Source organism: Lepidochelys olivacea (assembly GCF_965140295.1).
Source record: "Lepidochelys olivacea isolate rLepOli2 genome assembly, chromosome: 8".
Lineage (NCBI taxonomy): Eukaryota > Metazoa > Chordata > Testudines > Cheloniidae > Lepidochelys > Lepidochelys olivacea.
The window spans coordinates 84057421-84084854 of record NC_140418.1 but is presented as its reverse complement, the minus strand read 5'-3'; the positions used below and the strand labels follow the sequence as shown (position 1 = coordinate 84084854).

General features: G+C 41.7%; 1 protein-coding gene across 2 annotated transcripts in view; it reads left to right on the top strand.

Moving 5' to 3' along the window:
- The window catches only part of ST6GALNAC5 (ST6 N-acetylgalactosaminide alpha-2,6-sialyltransferase 5), a 103121-nt gene that overhangs the window by 66164 nt on the left and 9523 nt on the right, over positions 1-27434 (top strand). The window contains exons 3-5 of one of the 2 annotated variants that reach the window (XM_084637180.1): positions 3666-4075; positions 8659-8766; positions 23287-23932. In XM_084637180.1, coding sequence (XP_084493306.1) covers positions 3666-4075; positions 8659-8766; positions 23287-23518 — 750 coding nt within the window. In that variant the 3' untranslated portion in view covers positions 23519-23932. Of the gene's footprint in view, positions 1-3665; positions 4076-8658; positions 8767-23286; positions 23933-27434 lie in introns of those variants that run through there. The other variant, XM_084637181.1, reaches the window with a different exon arrangement.

Below are 27434 nucleotides of genomic sequence, written 5' to 3'. Positions count from 1 at the left end.
TCATGATTTGGAGGTACAGCCTGCCAGTCAAAGGAGGAGTCCAGGTGTGGAAGGTGCTCATGGGCAGCTTGCATGTAAGAGTCATTGTGGGGTGCACTAGCATCTTCACTGCCACCTCTACCTGAGGAACCTCCTGTTGTTCATCAGAGAGGAACCACAGAGCATGATCAGAGAATCTCTTGAGGTCCACGAAGTGGGAGTGGAGCTTGAGGGGCAAGGGGAGGAGATCAGTGGGAGCATTTCCCACTTCCTGCAGGAAGGGAGAAGCCCCCATCAAGTCTCCTCAGCCCCAGCTCAGGAAGCTGACCATGCTCTTTGCGTTCTCCCCCTTGCCTTCACAAACCTGTAATAGAATGTATGAGGGTCCTCAGCCCCTTTGCATGCCTTTTGTAAGGACAAAGTCTCATTTCTGTTGACAAACCTTCCAAGTCACGGAGTCATGTGGTGTGAGCTCTATCTGCATAAGGAAAGGGACTAGAGACTAGTTTGTTAAACACGGCCAGCTTAGGTCTTCAGCATTTGTTGTGATGAGCTGTGCACTGAGGTCACCAGAACTGATATTCCTCAGCAGTGTTACTGAAGACAATGTTAATTGCTCTGGTAATTTGAATTTAATCAACTACATTTTGCTCCGGGGCACTAGATCTCAGCTAAGGGAATCCATGCAAGTCAGTTAACTTGCCTTTTTTGGTATAAAGTGGGAAACAGACAAATATCATTAGAATACGTCTGGACTTGTGCTTAACAGCTCTAGTTTAGGGTCTCATGGTTCAGGAACAAGTTGTCAGACTTGCTTCAGATTTTATAGAAAAAAAGAGCTAATTTACATGTTTTGAGAACAATATACATAGAAGGTCAGGCTGAAATCAGGTTTATAACAGAAACTCAGTTGCTCTCTTAACTATGACACAACGGCTGTCACTCTGTTAATGATTCAGTGCTTGGTTCATCTTCTCATGTACAGCTGTAAAATGTAACATTACAGTTAACAAAGTTATTATTTTATTAGTACAACTTACTGTAGGAAATTTTGCTATCATCATTCAAAATTTCTTCATTTTCTGAGACATTTCTAATGTCACTGCACTTGTAACAGTGACTGTTGGAGATACTGCTAGTTGATAATTTAGTACATAGAGAATTTGCATATCTCTTGCAAAAATCAGGTATAGTTACTTAATAGAATTTATTTACTGATTTCTAGAATACTCATTTCTGAGTACAGAATCTGAGACGTAGTACAAATTTTAAACAAAGTTTAAAACAAAACTGTGCCCAGTGCCTACAAGAACCAGAAGCTCTTACTAAGAGAACAGTGCAAAAGAACTAAAACCAGAAAGGAAGAACTGGTGCCCAATAGACAATACAATGTTGTGCTGACCTAAATAGAAAGACTTAGCTCTGAACCCTGGAAATCTGATGGATGTCCTCATAGAATCATAGAATATCAGGGTTGGAAGGGACCCCAGAAGGTCATCTAGTCCAACCCCCTGCTCAAAGCAGGACCAATTCCCAGTTAAATCATCCCAGCCAGGGCTTTGTCAAGCCTGACCTTAAAAACCTCTAAGGAAGGAGATTCTACCACCTCCCTAGGTAACGCATTCCAGTGTTTCACCACCCTCTTAGTGAAAAAGTTTTTCCTAATATCCAATCTAAACCTCCCCCACTGCAACTTGAGACCATTACTCCTCGTTCTGTCATCTGCTACCATTGAGAACAGTCTAGAGCCATCCTCTTTGGAACCCCCTTTCAGGTAGTTGAAAGCAGCTATCAAATCCCCCCTCATTCTTCTCTTCTGCAGGCTAAACAATCCCAGCTCCCTCAGCCTCTCCTCATAACTCATGTGTTCCAGTCCCCTAATCATTTTTGTTGCCCTTCGCTGGACTCTCTCCAATTTATCCACATCCTTCTTGAAGTGTGGGGCCCAAAACTGGTCACAGTACTCCAGATGAGGCCTCACCAATGTCGAATAGAGGGGAACGATCACGTCCCTCGATCTGCTCGCTATGCCCCTACTTATACATCCCAAAATGCCATTGGCCTTCTTGGCAACAAGGGCACACTGCTGACTCATATCCAGCTTCTCGTCCACTGTCATCCCTAGGTCCTTTTCCGCAGAACTGCTGCCTAGCCATTCGGTCCCTAGTCTGTAGCTGTGCATTGGGTTCTTCCGTCCTAAGTGCAGGACCCTGCACTTATCCTTATTGAACCTCATCAGATTCCTTTTGGCCCAATCTTCCAATTGGTCTAGGTCCTTCTGTATCCTATCCCTCCCCTCCAGCGTATCTACCACTCCTCCCAGTTTAGTATCATCCGCAAATTTGCTGAGAGTGCAATCCACACCATCCTCCAGATCATTTATGAAGATATTGAATAAAACCGGCCCCAGGACCGACCCTTGGGGCACTCCACTTGATACTGGCTGCCAACTAGACATGGAGCCATTGATCACTACCCGTTGAGCCCGACAATCTAGCCAACTTTCTACCCACCTTATAGTGCATTCATCCAGCCCATACTTCCTTAACTTGCTGACAAGAATACTATGGGAGACCGTGTCAAAAGCTTTGCTAAAGTCAAGAAACAGAGAGGATGATCCATAGACAAGGTCTCTGGTCAAAAACGTCCTTATCCCCAGAAGGGAACTTGGGATGGTGAGCGCAAACAATGCAAGTAACCTCAGTTTTCTTGGAGAGACAGAGGGATATGATAAAGTACTTCAGGCCAGCACTGTGCTCTTTGGAAATGTAGGGTCAAATCCAGCTCAGGCCAGCACAGCAAATGGAAGGAGACATGTAGGCTACTGCATTCTCCTTAATCAAGGAAAGACTATCTAGACCTCTTCAACAAATCGTGAATAATGCTGCAAGATATCATCATTCCACAGGAGCCTATTGAAGGGCCACATCATGAAACAGTCCTGTCGTCTTAGTTCAGTATATCATCACTGAGAACTCACTGCACCTTGCTGCACACTGCATATTTGATTATCTTTAGCTTTCCTTCTTTCTTTTTCTTCATTCTCCTGTTAAACAATGGGATAAGATGTATTTACAGATTGATTATGATAATTTATACATCTTTTAATAACCTGGCTTATTTTCATGGAAGTTTGTGGTTTTCCGCTCTTCCGTTGCCTTGTAAACACACATTGTATAGATGTACTCCATCTCCTGTTACTGTGTATCTTTTGAAGATGACTTGACAGACAATCTAGAAAAAGTGCAAACCACTAGTTATCAGTGCGATTGTAAAATATGTGTATGCATTAAAGACAAAGAAATGTATTGATTAAGCACTACGATAATCTTGACAGTGATTTTGTTTAAAACGAGTGTACTTACATGCTGAACTGTTACCTGTATAACATTAATGCTGCAGATGGCAATCCAAGGGAGACAATTTGCTGACATTTGGCACCAGAGAAACCTGATTAAAATATTATTTCCATTCACCAAAGCAATGTTTTAAGTAATAAAATCTGTTAGAATATGAAAATGTTAATAGAAAACATTTACCTACCCAGCAGGGTGTTTGGAAAGCACGCTGAGATCTTTGTACTAAAAGGTGCAATATATGAGTAAATTAATTAGTAATAATTATTTTATTGCCTAGTGGATGAAGAAGTGATTGCAGTTAATCTTGAAGGGTTTATTTCTTTGCAGCCTTTGAAAATGCACTGCAAGAGTTGTGCACTGGTAACCAGTTCTGGACACCTCTTGGGAAGCAAACAAGGCAACAGAATTGACCAGACTGAGTGTGTAATACGAATGAACGATGCACCCACTCGAGGTTATGGAGAAGATGTTGGAAACAAAACTAGCCTTCGAGTCATTGCACATTCTAGTATCCAGAGAATTCTGAGAAACCGGAATGAACTGTTAAATATGAGTCAAGGTACTGTGTTTATCTTCTGGGGTCCCAGCAGCTATATGAGAAGAGATGGAAAAGGTTTGGTTTATAATAATCTGCAATTGATGAATCAGATACTACCTCAATTAAAAGTATATATGGTTTCTCGGCACAAGATGCTTCAATTTGATGACCTCTTCAAACGGGAAACTGGCAAAGACAGGTGAGGAAGTTTATGTGGGTACATTTGGGGAAATTTCCATAGCTGCAGAATAATGGCATTTAAACTCATCAGCTTCAGATTAACTCAGAGGGAACTTCATGCCCCTTAAATGTGATTGTAATATGATTTTACGTGCTAAATAACACTTAGCCTTTGTAACTTAAATCAAAAATGTGCATCAAAATAATTTGTATTGAATATTTTTCCATTAACTTATAACACTAAAAACGTGTGTGTTGAATACAATCAAGCAAGGGAATTGCAGAAAGAAACAGCCAGGAGATGGACACTGCGTTTTACATCTCACTTTGTGGTAATAAACCTGAAAGCAGTTTTTTACTGGTTTTGAAAAATAAGAATTGATAGGTTTTACTTTCTTATGGAGGAAATGCTACTGTTCTGTGAATTATAATGGCTACTTATTGAATTTAAGCATTCTTCAACATTGCTGCTGTAAAGCTTCCTGTAAAACAAATACACACTTTTTTCATATATTAGGTGCTTCTGGACAGTTCATCTGCCCTTTACAGCTGAGAAAAAAGAAATTGTTATGATAGATCTTTATGAGACCATCTGTAATGTATAGACTGATCTTTAAATGAAATTTTTAATAAGTGACCACTGCATGACTGGAGTGTTTTTGTGCATAATGTAGGTAAATGGGCTTTTAAGCCAAGGACATTCTCAAGAAAAATACATTTGTTTTTATTTTTATGAACTCATTATATTTGTACATATTAAATATGCAGCAGTAAAAATGGTACAAGGTCCCCACTTCAGTACAAACGAAGAGGTGAGTACACAGTGCAGTAAATCACTGTGAACAGTTTTCCCCACCTTGAAACTTACTACAGAGTCCAGCCCATACAGCTGGTTTTAGTACTGGGCAACCACAACGGATGTGTCCTGTCTTCCAGGCTGCAGGGCAGGGGCAAGGCAGAGTCACTCCATAGCAGATTATTGCTCCTGATTGGTTGAAGGAACCGTCTTTTGGTTCTGTATTTGTACAGCACCTAGCAGAATGGGGGCATGGTCCATGACTGGGGTGCCTAGGCGTTACTGCAACACAGATAATAAATAATAATGATAGGTAGCTGTCCCTACCCTTTAGAAGCCCACACTGTAAGGTAAAGGACCACTGCAACCAAGATACACTGTATCCTCTGGCCCCAGCCTACCTTGTGTATTGCCGGTATGAGCATAATGTAACTATGTCTAGGCCTACTTGTTAAAGATCCTCTCTCGGTTCGAAGTGGTGGCAGGGCCTCTCTTCATTCACTGTAATTGCAGAGGGAAACAACAGCTGGGGGAGGTGATCTACCAGCACAGAAAAAACTCTTCCCTCTCTTAGTTTGCTCAGCCAGAGCGGAGAAGAAGGGGAAGCTGACAATCCCCAGGGAATTGATCATTTAATACTTTTTTTGGAGGGTGTATGGAATTAGCTGCATCCCCAGTATACAGCGGAGTGAAACTTAACAGTAAGTATAATGAGGCTTCACTGTGGGCTAGATGGGGCATTTAGGCTCAGGCTCTGCCTATAGGGCAGTGCAGTGCTGTATTCTCCCAGTCACAATACTTCCCTTGGCCCCCTCTTGCTCTAGAGAAGGTAAGATGCAGCACCCCTTTTTGAGAGGCAGGCTACTTCCTGCCCTGCTATCTGGCCAGCTCTGCTGGCTACACATGTGGGAGGGTGGAATCATGCCTCCTCACTTGCAGTGGGGATATCAGGCACACAGTAGGGATCTGAGCAGGCTCTGTGTGTGCACAGAGTGAGGGCTTTTTACACCTCTGCAGTCACATCTGTTCAGAGCATGGTCTTGTCCTGTAGGACAAGTGAAAACCTGAAGGAATTTTGTCCTTTAATTACCCTATAGCTGAGTTTATTGTGAGCCCAGTTCTGGGCACCTTCCGCTCCCAGTGGGATCCAAGGGCACTGGGATCCTTGTAGCATTTGGTCTTACAAACAAGTTCTGTTGGTAATAAGAAGACGCGCATGCTCCTGTAGAAGAAATACTCCTTTAGAGGACACTTTTGACCTACTTGAAGGACTAAGAAGATTAAAACAAGAGATGAAAATAAATGAAAAGGCAGCACAAACGAAGGAGGAAGGAATATGAAAGGAAACATAGGCAGGAAGGAATTTGTAGAGAAAAAGACAATTACAGAGCTGTGGTTGCAGGAACAGAACACTGTGTAACCCAGAATCTTCTCTACTCAGTGTGCTTTTTTTTTTCCCTATTGAGTACTACTGAGTTATTGACTGCAAAAAACAAAGGGGGAGAAATCTGATTGCAAGGAACCAATAATCAAGCCATCCATTTCTGTCTTTAGTATTATGAGAAAAAGGATAATTGGATGTATTGTGATTTATAAAAAAAGGTCTGATTTTTAAAACTGAAGGAGAACCTTCAGAAAATGTCACCAATGAAATAGTATGGCAAATGACAGAGGCTGCAGAGCAATATACTTTGATATTACAAAGTAACTGTACTTGAAAATAACTTTGTAATTGAATAAAGGGTACATTAAGAAAATATGATTCAGAACCAATATTACAGTAATTAGATAAAGGAAGCATAAATGAAATAACTTCAGGAAGAGTATTTCCACAGAGATTATAAATGAGATTTTGGTGGAGCAGAAAGGCCTTTAATTGTAATTTAGTGTGCACTACAGAATTATCAGCACAATGTGTTAGTTCATCATAAAAAAGAATATCTGATAATTCCCCCTAATAAGCACATGACAGCTCTTCGTATTCTTTCATTACAGCTGATTAGGAGTAAAAACAGTAGATATTCTTTTGTAGGACTCTTGTTAAAATCTTTTATGAAAAGGCAAGACAATGTAACCCTGTTTCTATACTGTAATACTGCAGAGGTGGCATTTAGAGAGATGGAAGCATTAACAGTGGTCCTTGAACAGGTTTTCAGATTTAAATTCTTCATGCTCATTGATTGTCTTATGTTTAAAGTTTGTTTAAATTCCTTTATTTTTCCTATTTATTGAAACCTTGAGAGTTACAGTAACTAACAAAATAATTGTCTAATTGAAAAGGGCCAGACCCTTCTGACAGATGCCCTGGGTTTTCTGGGCTGTGCAAACCCTAGACGTTGGGGGAATCTTGTCTGTTGAGAACAATCTATTCCCCCCCAAATCTCTCACTTCTGTGGCATGCAAACAAATTCTCCTCCTTGGGTCCTTATCCCTTCCCCCTCCACCTTTGAGCTGGAAAATTATTATTTGTATTGCAATAGCGCCTACAGACCCCAACTGAGATTAGGGCCCCATTGTGCTAGGTGCTGCATATACACACAGTGAGAAACCAGTCCCTGCCCCAAAGAGTTTACACTGTAAATAGACATGGCAGAACATAGGGTAGGAAAAAGGAAGTATTACTATCTCCATTTTACAGATGTGGACCCAAGGCACAGAGAAATTAAAAGTCAGATTGAGGCTGCTGTCTTTACTGTTCTCCCATAGCGGACAGGTCCATTCCTGAGGTGAGTCAAGTAGACTAATTTATGCTAGCCATTAGTCTCCTCATCAGTAGTAAGGGGTGGAGATTAATAGATGGCATACATGGTTCCTTGGAAGCCTCAGTAATGAACCTGAAAGTCACATAAACACCCAAGAGTGGAATCAGGTATGCCCCTTTTAAAGACTGTCCCCAGTTTACAGATGTTCAGTTAGCCAGAAAGGAGCCAGGAACAGGATATCTGGGTTAGGATATCTGGGTTACTCCTCAAATGGAATCCCACATTGTTGTTCAGAGATGCCAGATGCCATTAATGACACTCAGGCTAGGTGGAGTTGGAGTCTCTGATCTTGTGCAAGAGGTGTCATGTTACGGCTAATGGATGGCAATGGCTTTAGTCATTGAAGAAAGGAGACTCCCTGCTAAGAATCACAATTAGAATTCTCAGGTATGGAACACAGAGTAGCTGAGGCACCTCCACAGACCAGCACTTGCAAAAGCTCGTTTTGGCTGGATTGAGCTCTTGGGATCAAATCCTGGTCCCACTGAAATTCTGTGTATATCTACACAGCTCTCGGCAGTGAGTCTCTGGGGTCAACAGATCTGGGCTAGCGCTAAAAATTGCTGTGCAGAAAGTGCTTTGAAATTGCTTGGGTGGGAACGTGCTCGAGTCCCATAGCCACAACTTCAAAGCACTGTCTACACAGCTATTTTTAGAGCACTAGTGCAAGCCCCGAGCTGGGAGGCTTGCTGCCGCAGGCTATGTAGACATACACAATGGGACCAGCATTAGGCTCTAAATGGCATCCTGTGTCGCCATGCAGTTGGGTGATCGTTTCCATTAAGCAATTATTGATACAGGGTATTTTTCTGGTAGTTAACTAGTATCCGAATATAAACACAGGCTTGGAGGCTACAGTTGCCTAAGGTAAATGTCACAAAAACATTAATATTTCTTTGCCCAAAATTAATGACAGCAAAAGAGGTGTTGGTTGCCCAGTTTTCATAACCTTTCACAAAAATGGAGAAAACTGCCCAGAAATTACTTTAGATGTTTCAAGAATTATTTGTCACCCTGGAAACTTAATTATGTTTTTACTTTTAGGAAGATATCCAACACTTGGCTTAGCACAGGATGGTTCACGATGACTATCGCATTAGAACTCTGTGACAGGATAAATGTTTATGGCATGGTGCCACCAGATTTCTGCAGGTAAGATGTATTTTGGAAGCATTATTTGCTAACCAGGCTGAACATTGGAGATAAATATTGAAATCTTTAATTTTGTTTCCAAGAAACATGTCTACGGTCCTCTAGAAGCAATTAATTAACATGTCCCAGGATCTGGTTCAAGAAACAACAAACAGCATTTAATTCTGTTATATAAAATATTAAATGTTTTTGTTCATACAGTGGAAGAATTAATCCATCTTGTTGGTGTCTTTTAGCCTTTGAATATTTATCAGCTAAAACTAATGCAATAATTGGCATGAAATTAATCTGGAAAATATTAGTTTCAATCTTCCTCTGAAGGGATTTTTCATTATAGAAGGAGGGAAGCTCTGACAGTTTGACTAGTTTCTAAACTGAACTATTTATGAAACCAAAATTAAGATCCCAGTTCCCCTGACATGTAAGCCCTACACATCTGGAAAACTGGCTACCTATATTACCCCCACAAAATCTGAATTTGCACATGTAAAATGGATGGTTAATCTTGCTATTAGCTATCTTGTGAATGCAAATTTCGTTTGCAGGTGAAAGACACAGCACTCAGACTTTTGCCAGTGAAACTGGCTAGTGTTAGAAAGTTTGGTAACAGGTGTAAGTTCAATGAGAGGTAACTTGCTACAAAAATTGATATTGAGCCATTTCACAAGTACAGTTTATTTTCGGCCACATTCAGTGCTCATATGCAACAAGGGGAAGGGATTCAGTACAACTTTTCATCGCTCACTCCCCATTTGAACTAGTGGGTACTTCATAGAATTTTCTGCTGCAAACTCACTGACTTCACTGAAGTCTAGTTTATCGGTAAAATGACTTTCAATGGCAAGGAAAACAAGATTACAGAGATGGGTTGGCTCATTGTATCATGGAGGTAGAGTTTCTTTTGTTTTAATTCTTTTGAGCATTAAAAATGACCATTCATGACCTTGCATTTGTGCTGACCATGAAGAAGTAGCAGCTTATTGACAGGATCTTTACCATAGGCAATGTCAACACCAAATTGTACGTAGTGAGAATCTTTATGTATTTCTAACAGAACATTAGTGACTGTAACTTGAGCTGTTGCTACCAGAGCTCCCAAATTTCACAAGGAGCTCTTCAAGGAAGGCATCAGATGAGATGAGATACTACGGATATCAGACATAAACAACTTCCATTGCACTCCGCCTACTTGAGTTTCCTGCCAATTCAATTGGATAAGACCTTCTTCACTTCCTACTCTAAAACTGTAAAGTTCCTGGCACCATTATGATGGCTGCCACATCCTAACCCAGAAGTGGTTGCATTCTGGTGGTAAGTGAAGCGATCCCTATGAATTTATAAGTCATAAATCTGTGTACCACTTTAATTCAGTGTAAAGTAAGACAACCCCTTTGAGGTTTGTTTGTTGGGGTCCATGCATGTAGATGGGAAAAAAGAAGGGCAATCCCTGGTCCAGAGAGCTTAACATCTTCACTATGACTGTGTGTAAAATGTTCATAAGAATCAGTGTACTGTAACAAAGTGGCATAATATTAAATTATAAGACACTATAATATTTACTACTGTTTATATAAGAACACAAGAATGGCCATATTGTGTCAGACCAATGGCCCATCTATCCAGTATCCAGTCTTCTGGCAGTGGCTGGTGCCAGATGCTTCAAAGGGAATAAACAGAACAGGGCAATCATCAAATGATTCAGTCCCGGCTTCTGGCAGTCAGAGGTTTAGGCACACCAAGAGCATGGGGTTATGTCCCTGACCATCATGGCTATCGTCCATGAATTTATCTAATTCTTCGTTGAACCCAGTTATACTTTTGGTCTTCACAACATCCTCTGGCAATGAGTTCCACAGGTTGACTATGCATATGTGAAGTAGTAGTTCCTTATGTTGGCTTTAAACCTACTGCTTATTAATTTCTGTCAAGGTTCTTCCCCCACTCTGAACTCTAGGGTACAGATGTGGGGACCTGCATGAAAAACCTCCTAAGCTTATCTTTACCAGCTTAGGTCAAAACTTCCCCAAGGTACAAAATATTCCACCCGTTGTCCTTGGACTGGCCGCTACCACCACCAAACTAATACTGGTTACTGGGGAAGAGCTGTTTGGACGTGTCCTTCCCCCCAAAATACTTCCCAAAACCTTGCACCCCACTTCCTGGACAAGGTTTGGTAAAAAGCATCACCAATTTGCCTAGGTGACTACAGACCCAGACCCTTGGATCTTAAGAACAATGAACAATCCTCCCAACACTTGCACCCCCCCTTTCCTGGGAAATGTTGGATAAAAAGCCTCACCAATTTGCATAGGTGACCACAGACCCAAACCCTTGGATCTGAGAACAATGAAAAAGCATTCAGTTTTTTACAAGAAGACTTTTAATAAAAAATAGAAGTAAATAGAAATAAAGAAATCCCCCCTGTAAAATCAGGATGGTAGATATCTTACAGGGTAATTAGATTCAAAAACATAGAGAACCCCTCTAGGCAAAACCTTAAGTTACAGAAAAGATACACAGACAGAAATAGTTACTCTATTCAGGACAATTCTTTTCTCAGCCATTTAAAGAAATCATAATCTAACACATACCTAGCTAGATTACTTACTAAAAGTTCTAAGACTCCATTCCTGGTCTATCCCCGGTAAAGACCAGCATATAGACAGACACAGACCCTTTGTTTCTCTCCCTCCTCCCAGCTTTTGAAAGTATGTTGTCTCCTCATTGGTCATTTTGGTCAGGTGCCAGCGAGGTTACCTTTAGCTTTTTAACCCTTTACAGGTGAGAGGAGCTTTCCCCTGGCCAGGAGGGATTTCAAAGGGGTTTACCCTTCCCTTTATATTTATGACAACTATGCATATGTGAAGTAGTAGTTCCTTATGTTGGCTTTAAACCTACTGCTTATTAATTTCATTGGGTGACCTCTGGTTCTTGTATTATGGGAAGGGTTAGCTAACACTTCTCTATTCACATTCTCCACACCATTCATGATTTTATAGATCTCTGTCAGATCCCCCCTTAGCGCTCTTTTTTTTCAAGCTGAACAGTCCCAGTCTTTTTAATCTCTCCTCATATGGGATTCCATACCCCTAATCATTTTTGTTTCCTTACTTTTTCCAATTCTAATGTATGTTTTTTGAGATGGGGTGACCAGAACTACACACAGTATTTGAGATATGAGCATACTGTGGATTTATACGGTGGCATTATGATATTTTCTGTCTTACTATCTATCCCTAGCCTAATGGTTCCTAACATTGTTAGCTTTTTTGACTGCTACTGCACACTGAGTGGATATTTTCAGAGAACCATCCACAATGACTCCAAGATCTCTTTCTTGAGTGGTAACAGCTAATTTAGACCCCATCATTTTGTATGTATAGTTGGGATTATGTTTTCCAGTGTGCATTACTTTGCATTTATCAACATTGAATGTCTTCTGCCATTATGTTGCCCAGTCACTTAGTTTTGTGAGATCCCTTTGTAACTCTTCACAGTCAGCTTTGGACTTAACTGTGTTGAGTAATTTTGTATTGTCTGGTTTCAGAGTGGTAGCCATGTTAGTCTGTATCAGCAGAAAGAACGACGAGTACTTGTGGCACCTTAGAGACTAACAAATTTATTTAAGCATAAGCTTTCATGGGCTAAAGCCTACTTTATCAGATGCATGCAGTGGAAAGTACAGTAGGAAGATATAGATAGATAGATATACAGAGAACATGAAAAAATGGGGGTTGCCATACCAACTCTTAACGAGACCAATCGATTAAGGTGGGCTATTATCAGCAGGAGAAAAAAATGTGCAGTGATAATCAGGATGGCCCATTTCAAACAGTTGACAAGAAGGTGTGAGTAACAGTAGGGGGAAAATTAGCATGGGGAAATAGTTTTTAGTTAGTGTAATGACTCATCCACTCCCAGTCTTTATTCAAGCCTAAGTTAATGGTGTCCAGTTTGCAGATTAATTCCCGTTCTGCTGTTTCTGTTTGGAGTCTGTTTTTGAAATTTTTTTGTTGAAGAATTGTGACTTTTAGGTCTGTAATGGAGTGTCCAGGGAAGTTGAAGTGTTCTCTGACTGGTCTTTGAATGTTATAATTCTTGACGTCTGATTTGTGTCCATTTATTCTTTTGCATAGAGACTGTCCGGTCTGGTCAATGTACATGGCAGAAGGGCATTGCTGGCACATGATGGCATAGATCACATTGGTGGATGTGCAGGTGAACGAGCCTCTGATAGTGTGGCTGATGTGATTAGGCCCTATGGTGGTGTCCCTTGAATAGATACGTGGACAGAGTTGGCAATGGGCTTTGTTGCAAAGATAGGTTCCTGGGTTAGTGTTTTTGTTGGGTGGTGTGTGGTTGCTAGTGAGTATTTGCTTCAGGTTGGGGGGTTGTCTGTAAGCGAGGACTGGCCTCCCAAGATCTGTGAGATTGAGAGATCGTCCTTTAGGATAGGTTGTAGATCCTTGACGATGCGTTGGAGAGGTTTTAGTTGGGGGGCTGAAGGTGAGGGCTAGTGGCATTCTGTTATTTTCTTTGTTTGGCCTGTCCTGTAGTAGGTGACTTCTGGGTCCTCTTCTGGCTCTGTCAATGTGTTTCTCCACTTTAGCAGGTGGGTATTGTAGTTTTAAGAACGTTTGATAGAGATCTTGTAGGTGTTTGTCTCTGTCTGAGGGGTTGGAGTAAATGTGGTTGTATCTTAGAGCTTGGCTGTAGACAATGGACCATGTGGTGTGGTCTGGATGAAAGCTGGAGGCATGTAGGTAAGTATAGCAGTCAGTAGGTTTCCAGTATAGGGTGGTGTTTATGTGACCATCGCTTATTAGCACTGCAGTGTCCGGGAAGTGGATCTCTTTTGTGGACTGGTCCAGGCTGAGGTTGATGGTGGGATGGAAATTGTTGAAATCATGGTGGAATTCCTCAAGAGCTTCTTTTCCATGGGTCCAGCTGATGAAGATGTCATCAACGTAGTGCAAGTAGAGTAGGGGCGTTAGAGGACGAGAGCTGAGGAAGCGTTGCTCTAAGTCAGCCATAAAACTGTTGGCATACTGTGTGGCCATGCTGGTACCCATAGCAGTACCGCTGACTTGAAGGTACACATTGTCCGCAAATGTGAAATAGTTGTGGGTGAGGACAAAGTCAAAAAGTTCAGCCACCAGGTTTGCCGTGATATTACTGGGGATACTGTTCCTGACGGTTTGTCCATCTTTATGTGGAATGTTGGTGTAGAGGGCTTCTACATCCATAGTGGTCAGGATGGTGTTTTCTGGAACATCACCAATGGACCTGACGGTTTGTCCATCTTTATGTGGAATGTTGGTATAGAGGGCTTCTACATCCATAGTGGTCAGGATGGTGTTTTCTGGAACATCACCAATGGATTGTAGTATCCTCAGGAAGTCAGTGGTGTTTCAAAGATAGCTCGGAGTGCTGGTAGCGTAGGGCCTGAGGAGAGAGTCTACATAGCCAGACAGTCCTGCTGTCCGGGTGCCAATGCCTGAGATGATGGGGCATCCAGGGTTTCCAGGTTTATGGATCTTGGGTAGCAGATAGAATACCCCTGGTCGGGTTCTAGGGGGTGTGTCTGTGCAGATTTGGTCTTGTGCTTTTTCAGGGAGTTTCTTGAGCAGATGGGGTAGTTTCTTTTGGTAACTCTCAGTGGGATCAGAGGATAATGGCCTGTAGAATGTGGAGTTAGAGAGCTGCCTAGCAGCCTCTCGTTCATATTGTGACCTATTCATGATGATGACAGCACCTCCTTTGTCAGCCTTTTTGATTATGATGTCAATTGTGTTCTGCATGGCTGAGGTTATGGGGCAAGTGATGCTGCTTTTCCACGATTTCAGTAAACTTTGTCTCCTCACTGTTTATCCCTTTTTCCAGATCATTTATGAATATGTTGAACATCATTGGTCCAAGTACAGACCCCGCTATTTACCTCTCTCCACTGTGAAAACTGATCATTTATTTCTACCCTTTGTTTCCTGTCTTTTAACCAGTTACTGATTCATGAGAGGACCTTCCCTCTTATCCTGTCACTGCCTACTTTGCTTAAGAGCCTTTGGTGAAGGACCTTGTTAAAGGCTTTCTGAAACCCCAAATGCATTATATCCAATGAATCACCCTTGTCCACATGTTTGTTGACCCCCTCAAAGAATTCTAATAGATTGGTGAGGCATGATTTCCCTTTACAAGCCATGCTGACTCTTCCCCAATTTATCATGTTCATCTATGTGTCTGATAATTCTGTTCTTTACTGTAGTTTTTTTTTAAGATTGGTGTTACATTAGCTATTTGCCAATTATTTGGTACAGAGGCTGATTTAAATGATAGATTACATACCAAAGATAATAGTTCTGCAATGTCATATCTGAGTTCCTTCAGAACTCTTGAGTGAATATCATCTGGTGCTGGTGAGTTATTACTGTTTAATGTATCAGTTTGTTCCAAAAGCTCCTCTGTTGACCTCAGACTGCGACAGTTCCTCAGATTTGTCACCTAAAACCAATGACTCAAGTATGGGACTCTTGCTCACATCCTCTGCAGTGAAGAGCAATGCAAAGAATTCATTTAGCTTCTCTGCAATAGCCTTGTCTTCCTTGAGTGCTTCTTTAGCACCTTGATCACTCAAAGTCCCCACTGATTGTTTGGCAAGCTTCCTGCTTCTGATGTACTTTAAAAAAAATTGCTGTTTAGTTTTAGTCTGTTTTGCTAATTGCTCTTCAAATCCTTTTTTTGGCTGCTTAATTATACTTGGCTTGCCTGAGTTTATGCTCCTTTCTATTTTCCTCAGTAGGATTTGCCTTCCAATTTTTAAAATGTGTCTTTTTATCTCTAACTTCCTCTTTTACTCTGTTTAGCCTTGGTGCCATTTTTTGGTTCTCTTACTCTTTTTTTTTTTTTTTTTTTTAATTTGGGGTATACATATAGTTTTAGCCTCTTTTATATATACAGTTAATATTTATAGTTCAGTGAACAAATTATAGTACAGTGGTTCATTTACCTGCTCGTAAAGATGGGAAAAAGCAGTTTCATAAGCAATGGAATTTAATCTATCCTTATTAAAGGGCACAGTCTACATCTGTGGTGTAGAGACTAACTCTGGGGAAGGTAATCTACAAAGGCTCCTGAGAAGAACCCGGTGCTCCCATAAATATGACCTGAACTGTCTGGTTTGTCCTTAGTCAGCTCATTAAATTATAAAATATTGTAGCAAATAAAGCGTGATACTTATTTTCAAATATATGGTTACAAAATACAGTATAGAGCTATTAACTATTGTCTGCTACTAGAAATGTGCACAAAAGGCTGGACTTCAGAGTTGTGTTCCTGTGGTACATTAGGAACAATGAATTTTAGGTCCAACACAGTAAAAATTTGCAATAAAATATGTTTTCATTATTTTCCAGATTTAAAATCCTCCTACTGAATTGCTGATTATTTAGTTGAATATCAAATACAAATATATTAAAAATTATTGTATAATATTCATATTTATATTCAGAATTAAAATAAAACTCAATTTACAATTCCTCTTTCCCATTTTTTAAAGTATTAATTAGCAAAGTAATGAGTCTGGGTGATCACTCTCATGGAACTAAATTAATATCAAATCTGTAATGTGAAGGACATTTCAGAGGAATCATGAATATTACATAGTTGGTTCTGTTAAAATTATTAGCTTAAGATCATTAACCAAACTTCTTTCCACCAGGGCAGGGGGAAACAAATTCTGTTTAAAGGAATTTGTCCTACAGAATGAGAAGATTTTCATTGTCAACACGAACAACACTTAGGTGTATAAATCTGTACATTTACTAAATTTAATATTTACGTGTGTTGGTATTTGCAATTGAAAGTGAAATGGTTGACCTGAGTATTGTGATTTTTCTGGTGTTCTGCAATAGATCCATATGTAAGATTGAATCGTTCACCTTGGTCATAATATTACTGGATTTTTTCAAAAGCGAAGGGTATGTCTACACTGCAATTAAATACCTGCAGCTGGCTCGTGTCAGCTGACTTGGACAAAAGGGCTCATGATAAGGGGGTGTTTAACTGTGATGTAGATGCTTGGGTTGGAGCCCAGCTCTGAGATCCTCCACTCTTGCAGAGTCCAAGAGCCCAGGCCGAAGCCCGAACGTCTACATCACAGTTAAACACCCCTTAACCCAACTCTCGCAAGCCTGAGTCAGCTGACAGGCCAGTTGTGGATTTTAATTGCAGTGTAGACAAACCCTAAGGTGCCCTGATGTTGCTCTTATGCCACTCTATGTGAGTATCTGACTTACAAAGTGCTGCTTGGATAGGGATGCGCTGAAGTTATTAAGTATTCCGGTAGTAAGATGATAACCTGCTTTAGTCCCTAGCAACAGTGTAGCCCAGAGAATACACTTCTCTTGCTCCAAAATAAAATTAAGGGGGAAGATCACCTACTCTGAGTGTTCAGGAAGCAAATTCCAGCCCATAGTGGACTTGGGGCCAGATCTCCCTCTTCTGTAGAGAAGCCGTTGGAAGAAGTCAAAAGAGCAGAAATACACCAGATTTCACAGTGCTTCCTTTAATTGTCCTTGCAAAGTGAGGGATTTGGGCTCCTGTAGAATTCACAGACAGTGAGATCTCCTAATTCCTGTGATCTTGGGCACACAAGGAAGCGCCATTGTTCCCCAGAGACAGGAGCCATTCTGTATGGATGTTCCTGTCTCTACTGGCTCCCATTGCAACCCAGCTCCAGGAGCTGCATTGCCATTGCTGGATCCCTTTGGGTATGTCCACACTGCATGCTAAGCCTGGGTCTATGAGACCCGAACTTGTGGACTCACAAGTGGACTATGGTTTCCTATCCAATGCTTGAGCATCCACACTGCATTGTAAACTTACTGTGTTTCCAGTTGCTGGATCCGGGTTTCACAGCCGTGCTAATGCATCTCTTCTGCACTACACAGACCTTCCATCTCAGGTTGGTCGTTTGATTTGTGTCCACTCTGCAAAATGACAGGGCTTATCCCAAGTCACAGTGGGATTCAGACTCTAAGAACCCTCCTAGCTGGGTCCTAGGCCTCGGCTCCACAGTGCTTGCTGATGCAAGTAGACTGATTTGTGTGTGGACAGAGGTGGGGCTTGGGCTCAAACCTGAGTCTCAGCCTGGTCTTAGTTTGCAGTGCAGAGAGACATACCCAAGCTTCTGGCTGCCCAGTAGCATATGCCAGAAGGACACAAGAGGGTTGATGTTACTTCTGGTGGGATTAACTTCTGATAGGAAATCTGACACAATCTCGGAATGGTGCCATAGAGAGCCGCCAGGCTCCTGCTCCATTTGCAACCCCACAGAACCTTTTCTGCACTTAACAGCTGCTGGGTGAGGGAGGCTGGCACCATACATGTTTCTGCTTTCCGCATTTGGGGAGGAGCTCTGCCTGAGGAGAGCCCCAGCATGGATCTGTGGAGATCTTCCCACAGTAGAGCTTATTCTGACCACTGTTTTAATTGCTAACTCTTTTTACACCAGAGGCATATACATAGAGGCAATTTAGAGTCAGGTAAAAAAATGATATTTTCCTATCAAGAATTCTCTTGTTTGGCTGCAAGGTCATTTCTCATTTGTGAAAATGTAGGCAAAGTGGTGTTTAAAGTCCTGTAATTTATTCCTTTGGCCACCACTTCTGAATCTGGCTTCTTACTCTGTCCCACTCCCAACTGCCTTAAATCAAGTAGCTATTGTTCCTAGTTATGTTGTCTGGAGTTATGCATTTTATTCCCAATTATATGGCAACTATTCATGGTGGGCTATCTCCTTCAGTCCTTACTTATTGACCTCAGTGAGAGCACTGCCTCAGTAAGGGCTGCACAATTCCGTCCTGTATAACCAGGAGCAAAATGTATAAAGGTGTTTGGAACAATTTTAATGGACTAGAAATTAGATTCCAAAGGGGGCAGGGCACTGGAGAGAGGAGGCAAAATTGTCCAGAAAACTTAACAGCCGAAGCACAAAATCTGCTTGTCCATACTTCAACATGATGATTGATGATGATAAAGAATGATGACATTTTATTCACCCTTCAAAATATATATAGTACTCACCCCAAGTGAGCAAGTATAATTCTGCAAGGCTGATTTACAGCCACTTTTAATTTGTAAAGGAAGAGATTGACTGGAGCGGGAGATGGGATGGCCTTGTTTTTCTGCTTCATTCCTTTCAATGCAAACATGGTTTGCTGTATTTTCAGGTACCAGTGTGGGTGGATACCATCTGTGGAAAAATGTGCACTGAAGTGTCAAAAAGTAAATGATTGACGCCAGATACAAGTGCTTATTGTGTGTCAGCACTGGCATGCGATGAGTGGGAAAGTATAGTGTATTTTACAAACTGCCCTCCAGCAGCTCTCTCCCAGCTGTGATATTAATATGCATGCTAACTGACAAAATACTGATTAATGCCCAGTGTCAGGCAGTGGTAAAATAGCATCTGTTTTAATATTAATAAATGAGATGACTAGCAATTTCCTGATAGAGATTACTCATGCATTTCATTTGCCGGTGACACAAGTTGATTGCAGTTAGGAGAGAACATGGTACAGTTAAGTTGGGTTACCGTGTACTTACTCAAGCCACAGAGTTCAGATCCAAACCCAGCAATCCTGAAGTTCAGGGGTCTTTGGAACTGGGATTTAGGTTTGCCTTATATGAGAGAAGAAGAGACTAAACACACAGGCCCAGGCGCTCAAATGTATTTAGGCACGTAACTCCCATTGGGTATCCCTTTGAAGAGCTGGGCCAAAGCTGTTAAGATACAAATCTGGATGTTCCCTTCCCCTGAGTTTGGTGTTTTCCTATAACTGGTTTTGGTTCAGACCCATTTCTAGTAGTCACCACTGTATTAAATGGAATAACCTGGAATTTCTGGAACCCGATCCTGGAAGTGACTGCTCATGAGTGGACATCTGTACCCATACAGAGTCCCACTGAAGCCAGTGTGGAGTTATTCACAAGATCTGGGTCTAAAATAACACATTGTTATGAAGTAACTATAGGCCCCAGCCAGCACAAGATATAGGCCTTCCTACATAGAAAAGTTTGGCCTGCTATTGAAGCCCTCAAACAAAGCAAAAAATAAGATCCATGGGAGTTAAACTCAAGGTAGAGGCACAAGGAGAGAGGGGGAAGAGACATAATACAAATAAATTATTTGCTTCATTTGCTCTTCTGTTCCAAGTTCTTGGGACCATCCAGGTCCCAACTCCAGACTCTGAAGTCTACATGTGTTTCTACAACTGTAGCTTTGAACTAACCCCTTTAAATAGGGAGTATCTTCCTAATAAGCTTTTATCTTTCCATATGATGAGAAAAAGGAATTCTTGTCTAATCCAACATGCTGGATACCCACCCTTTTTAATATGATGCAGACTCCAAGATGCTGTTTAAAAGCCTAGGAAGTGCCAGAGCCAGTAAGCCTGGAAGTTTTAGCAGGAGTGGACCCTAAGCAGTTAATCTTTTACCACAGTAAAAGTATTAGTTAGATGGATACCATGGACCTGATTCTGATCTCACACACACTGATTTTACAGCCGAGTATTTCCAGTGACTTAAACAGTTACTCCAGATTTACAGTAGAGAAAGTGTGGCGGGGGGTGCGGAGGCGAATACATGTAAAGGAGCAATAATCTAAATTATATGCACATGCCTATATACATAGTAGTTTCTTTTTGAATACCACATTAAAAATATACCCTGTTAGATTTATGGCAACAGTATAAACCACTCAGCTAGGAGATTTATTTTTCTTTTTAATACATTGGACCTTTTATAATAAACTTAGCATGTGACATTCATTTGAAATAGAGATCTAGAAATCTACCTTGGTGATAGATGAAACCATCTATATTAAATGCATATATAAACATGGATTTTTAAAATTAAAAAATCGGGGTCTGTAGATGAAGTACTAATGGTTTTTTTGTTTTTTCTTTGTATTTTTTTTAAGTTCTCATACATATTCCAGTGAGGCTGTGTACAATAAGAACAGAATCAATCTTGTTTTTAGAAATGTAATTTTATTGTTAGTGTGGTGCTGGAGGATTGATCTCAGTATTGTATTGTGTTATGAGAAAGCCAGACTGATTGAATTAAAATGTTAATCTGAGGGATAAATGGAAAGCACCAGCAATTTTTTACATGACTGCTGCACATACAATATAGAGAATGGTGAAATAAGGAAAATTAGCCAGAGAATTGTGCAGGTGACAGATGCTATACAATAGAAATAATGGGCAATACCAAAATACTTTAGATATTGTTTGTATATTTGATTGAAATTGAGATCAAACATCAAATAGTTCCTTTTTCAAACGGAAAGTAATAACCTTGGCATTACAGCTGCCAGCCCTGATTCTGCATTGGTCTATTCATGCGCCATATCAGGGGCCAGCTCAGCACACAGCTTAGAGCAACTTCATAGCTCCTCCAAGTTGCAACAACTTGGAACAACCAGAGGTGAAAGTAAGCCAGTACAGTATAGCGGCAAGAGCCAGTACGCCGTGCCGCACCGGACCGGCTTCCCCAGGCTGACACTTTAAAGGGCCCCGGGCTCCCTGCAGCAGCTGGAGCCCCAGGCCCTTTAAAGCACCACCCGAGCCCTGCTGTGGGAGCCCCTGGTGGAAGGGCTCTGGCAGTGATTTAAAGGGCCTGGAGCTCCACTGCGGTAGTGGTGGCCGGAGCCCCGGGCCCTTTAAATTGCACCGGGGCTCCCAGCTGCCTGTGCAGCTGGGAGCTCCAGGGGTGATTTAAAGGGCCTGGGTAGTTAAAGGCCCCGCCTCTTCTGGTCGAGGCCATGCCCCCCTGCTCAAGACTCCAAGTTACTTTCACCCCTGGGAACAACATTGTGTGGACCATTATGTTGGTACATAATAGTCAGAGTAGTGCATTCTGGCCCGTCCTGGGGGCAGGAAGGAGTGAGGCACAGAGGAATTATGGGAGCACTGCATCAGCCAGAAAACAGCCCGACACTAGAGTTGTTTTGTATTGGCCATATGCACTCCATTTAAGCTCCAGTAGTAACACTGGCTTGGATAGGTTTTCTTGTGAGATCAAATTAGCCATGCCCATATTAAAGGCATTTTGGAGGGTAATATGTATATTTTTCAAAACAACATACTGGCTGATATAGACAATCAAACAGGGCAACCAAAGTATGGTGTGAGAATTAAAACCAAACACCTTTTCTGTAGCAGGTACCATCAGTGAGTTGAAAATTGTTAAAATGATCCATGTCTCATATAAATCTCTCTCTACTTAAAATGTTGTGCTCTGTGGCATCTCTGCAGGTTGATGTGCATGGGGTTACAAGGTCTAAGAGATGCCCTGTGTGAATGGCTTTAATTTTTGCCCCCTACGTATATGAAAGTTGATACTATAATAGAAGGAACTCATTTGTGCATTGGTTCCATTTGATTAAAAAGTCAGCAAGAGAGGGTTGCATCATTAACCTGATATACGTGGGAAGCGCTAATGAAGTTGTGTGGTTATATCCCTGGCACCATGGTGGGAGAATATTCACACAAGCAGGTGTGAGAGAATGAAGTGACTGGGATCAACTCCTCCCCTTCCCCCAGTTCAATAGAGTGTGCACCTCTCCTCTCGAGTTAAAAACTGAATATAGTTTTCAGTGGTAGCCGTGCCTTAGTCTGTATCAGCAAAAACAATGAGTCCTTGTGGCCCCTTAGAGACTAACACATTTATTTGGGCGTAAGCTTTCGTGGGCTAGAACTCACTTCATTAGCTGAATGAAGTAAAAGATACAGGAACAGGTATAAATACATGACAGGATGTGGGTTGGCTTTACCAAGTGTTAGGTCAGTCTAACGAGATAAATCAATTAACAGCAGGATACCAAGGGAGGAGAAATAACTTTTGAAGTGGTAAGAGAGTGGCCCATTACAGACAGGTTTCAGAGTAACAGCCGTGTTAGTCTGTATTCGCAAAAAGAAAAGGAGTACTTGTGGCACCTTAGAGACTAACCAATTTATTTGAGCATGAGCTTTCGTGAGCTACAGCTCACTTCATCGGATGCATACCGTGGAAACTGCAGCAGACTTTATATACACACAGAGAATATGAAACAATACCTCCTCCCACCCCACTGTCCTGCTGGTAATAGCTTATCTAAAATGATCGTCTCTAAGGTGCCACAAGTACTCCTTTCCATTACAGACAGTTGACAAGAAGGTGTGAGTAACTTTTAAGCGCCGTGCTTCAAATTTCAGTGCAGCAATGTGGCACTGCCATGCGCACACCCTCCCTTGTTTTTGAGCCAGTGGAGTCACTCTTTTAAAAGGAAGGAAAAAGAAAACCACCTTTGCTTCATTCAGATACTGCTGAACTATGCTAGAAAAATACCAGCTGCAGGAAATTCAGTTTAACTGGGACAAAAAATGATTTGCGCCCACCAGCTTATTTAAGATAGCATCTTTTTTCAATCAATACGAAGAACATCTTGGGCTTCCATCTATTTTCTTTTTTCCACAGGGATCCTAATCATTCTTCAGTACCTTATCATTATTATGAACCTTTGGGACCTGATGAATGTACAATGTACATTTCACATGAGCGGGGACGAAAGGGCAGCCATCATCGTTTTATCACAGAGAAACGAGTGTTTGAGAACTGGGCACGGACATTCAATATTCACTTTTTTCAACCAGACTGGAAACCAGAATCACTTACGATAAATCACCTGGAGATTAAACCCGTGTTCTGAGGAATGAACGCACAAGACTGCAATCACAATCACCTACTGTATCAGGCTTCAGGGTATTGAACCTCGCAGAAGAGAAAAGCAAGGTTAACAGGATTTGTGGGTGGAAACTGCTACAATATTCAGGAAGTTCTTGCGAAGAAATACATAAAAGGACATTTTGTATCCAATTGTATCATAATCCAATAATTAACATTGTCTGGCCAGCTCACCTCCTGTAAAGTATGTGATCTGTAAAAAACAACTTGACTATCGTTAATGGGATGTTTAATTCATTATAGTTTTTTAAAGCACGTTGCCACTGAATTTTCATAGTGAAAACTTAAAATACTTATTTAATGGAGGTTTTTATGCAGGCTAGGCCAGTATTTTTCTAATTCACAATTATGTGATTATCTTTCATAAGCCTACAAACCCAAAATTTATTGCTGGTTGTATAGAAAGGTCTAGCTTCTTGTTTATAAGTTTTTCCTTTGAAAAATATGATTCTATTGAGCATGTAATTAATATTTGATCTGTAAATGTTGTATTTCTTTTTAAATTGCCGGGCTCCACTCCAATATAGAGTCTTTAATGGCAAAAAAATTCCCGTGTGACGATTATGTGAGAGATGATACAATATGACATTTCACATTAATATGAAAATGACAAAGAAAATTCCTTTTGATGTAAATGTGCACTTGCTGCTATGATGTCAGGCTGCTCTTTCTTAATGGAGAGGGAGTAGAGGGCAGGGCAAGGTTTACTAGATTGTATCCTGGGATATCGCCACCATCTGTGGCACTGTGCATATAATTAAGACTGAAAAATGAGAGGGGCCACTTCAGGAGGTCAGAGGACTCTCACAGAGGACTCCATCAGGAGGACTCTCACAGAGGACTCCATCATTCTGTTTGGCCTTTTATATTTCCCACTAACTCTGTAATGCTCCCATTTCCAGATGCAATCTGCAAGACAGCCTGCAATGGATTAAGAGTACATGAACTGAATCCTTCCCCTACAATAGGTACTTACGTGATGTTCCTAAGTCTACACCAACCAGCAGAATAGAAATTGTTTGGCATCAATTACATGAGATATAACATTACCACTCCAAACTCTCTCCTATCTATTTCCCCAGTAACTTTCTTCTCATAGATCCTGGGTCACAGTGAGGTTAGGAGCCTGAGTGGATTGAGATCAGTGGTTCTGAGACTGTCCTCTTGAGGACAAAAAGTAGCAGAACAGGGCAGGTTCTTCATGATGCACATGTGGCTAGTTCCTGTGAATTACAGTGGTGGACACTAATAGTTCTATATATGGAAATTCACAGTGGGTCTTACTGGGTTATAATGGCTTGCACAGAAAGATGGATTTCATTTCCTGTTTCAGAGTAGCAGCCGTGTTAGTCTGTATTCGCAAAAAGAAAAGGAGTACTTGTGGCACCTTAGAGACTAACAAATTTATTTATTCATCCGATGAAGTGAGCTGTAGCTCATGAAAGCTCATGCTCAAATAAATTTGTTAGTCTCTAAGGTACCACAAGTACTCCTTTTCATTTCCTGTGTTATTTGTCCTTTCAACTCCCAACTACTAAAACTCAATCACTTTTTCAAAGTAATTTCTGGGAGTAATTTACTTATTACATGAGTACTATAATTCAGGCGATAAAGCTCCTTCATTGTACAAAGAGTGAAACCAAAGCTATTATTAATGGTTGATCTTAAAATGTCAAAAGTCAGGAAACTCAAAAGTGAGGTGCAATACCCTGAGGCAGTGGGATCACACTGGGTGTACACAATTTGCCCAAATTCACACCTGATGAAAGTAGCTGCACCTCCTGTGGAAGTCTCTGCTTCATACTCAGCCAGGACATAAACAGTGGTGGCATGTGGTTAGAAAATGGGTCACATAGCATAATTTGCACCAATTTAGCATTCAGTGGAGTCTAAACCATAACTGCAAGGAGGTGGAAGGGATGCAGCAAGTAGGATAGAGCAGTCCTTCTCCTGTGTCTCAGTTGGTATTTTCCCCCTGCTGCTTACCCCTTCAGTCTGCAAACCCCTGAATGCAAAACTAGTACAAGTTACACTACTTGCCCATTATTTACCCCCATTCTCTGGCCAATTTTCAGCTGATGTTTAATTTCCACCATTTAGAGAAGGGGTTCTCAAACTTCATTGCACCATGACCCTCTTCTGACAACAAAAATTACTACACAACTCCAGAAGGGGGGACCGAAGCTTGAGCCTGCCTGAGCCCTGCTGCCTCAGATTGGGGGTGAGGGGGGCAAAGCCTGAGCCTCATCACCCGGGCAAGGGTGGGGGCAAAGCTGAGGCAAGGGGCCTGTAACCTGAGCCCAGCAACCCAGGGCTGAAACACTCGGACTTCAGCTTCTGCCCTAGGTGGTGCAGCTTAGGCTTTGTCCCCGGGTGCTGGGGCTCAGACTTCAGCTTCAGTCCTGGGCCCCAGCAAGTCTAAGCCAGCCCTCACAACCCCATTAAAATGGGGTCATGACCTGCTTTGGGGTCCCGACTCTCAGTTTAGGGTGACAAGGAGTCTGGTGGCACCTTAAAGACTAATAGATTTATTTGGGCATAAACTTTCATGGGTAAAAAAGCCACTTCTTCAGATGTTTAGGGTGAGCCTCCCAGCCTAGGTAGACAGACACACACTAGCTCAAGTTGAGGTCACCTACTAAAAACGAGCACTGAGGATGTTGTGGGACAAGCAGTGCCATGGGCTAGTCACCGGAGTACAAGCCCTCTTGACACCCCCACTGGCCCCACCAGATCCCTACTCACGTGGCTAGCCTGTGTCATAATGTCCACACCGCTATTTTAAGCACATTAGCTTGAGCAGAGGTAGTTTGTGGGCAGGCAGGCATGGTCCCAGCTACCGTGAAGACATACCCTTAGTGACTCTGTTTTATTCCTCTCATGTTATGTCATGGCACCTTAGAAAGAAAAGAATGGATTTTAAACTGATTATGTGAAGAGCCATTTTACCCTGGCTACTGGCGGCATAGCCCACACATAGTGCTAAAATTGGTGAACTTTAGTCAAATTGATTTACAGAACATGTTAATTGTCACTGTAAAAGATTTTGTTATAGATTACAATGGCTTCTAAGCTGCCATAGTGACCTGTCTTTTAGTGACTTTATTATTGGTTTAATGCTAAAAGGATTTTGGACGTGGTAAAATATAGCACTGTTAGGGTATGTCTACACTGCAAAAAGAAACTGGCAGCACACAGTCTCAGAGCCCAGTCCCTTGGCTGCGACTCAGGCTCTGGGACTAAAAATAGACTAAAGTAGAGACGATCAGGCTCGGGTTGGTGCCCAGGCTGTGAGTCCCTCCATCCTTGCTGGGTTTCAGAGGCCAGGATCCAGCCCGAGGCCGATCAGCTAAACTGCTATTTTTAGTCCCACAGCCTAAGCCCAAGTAGTCGGACCCAGGCCAGCCGCAGCTGTGCTGCAGCTCTTTCATTACAGAGTCAATGTAGCCTGAGGTCTTCTATCACTGTGTAGCTGTCAGGCTTGCATGCGCTATGCCGCCATAGTAAAAGTCCCTAAGAAATTGTAGTTAAATATGGGTTAAATAGTGTACTCGACCCTTTTCTATATTAAGTAGGAATTGCCAGCCTGGATTAGCAGCAAGGTCCAGCTCATCTAGGGTCCTGTCACCAACAATGGCCAGTACCAGATACTTTGAGGTGGAGTGGGGGAGGGAGACAACACTGCAGGAGGCAGTTGTGGGATAATCTTTAATAGTTAGAGACTGGATTTAGCCCTGAAGCAGGAGGTTTAATATCAGCAGTAACTAATCTGGTGGCTCCTGTTACCCATTAACTGGCCAATGACTCCTGTAAGATATTTAGGTGCCTAGCTGCTTCATTAGATGCCTAACACCTCCATTTAGGAGCCACTGACTTTTTTC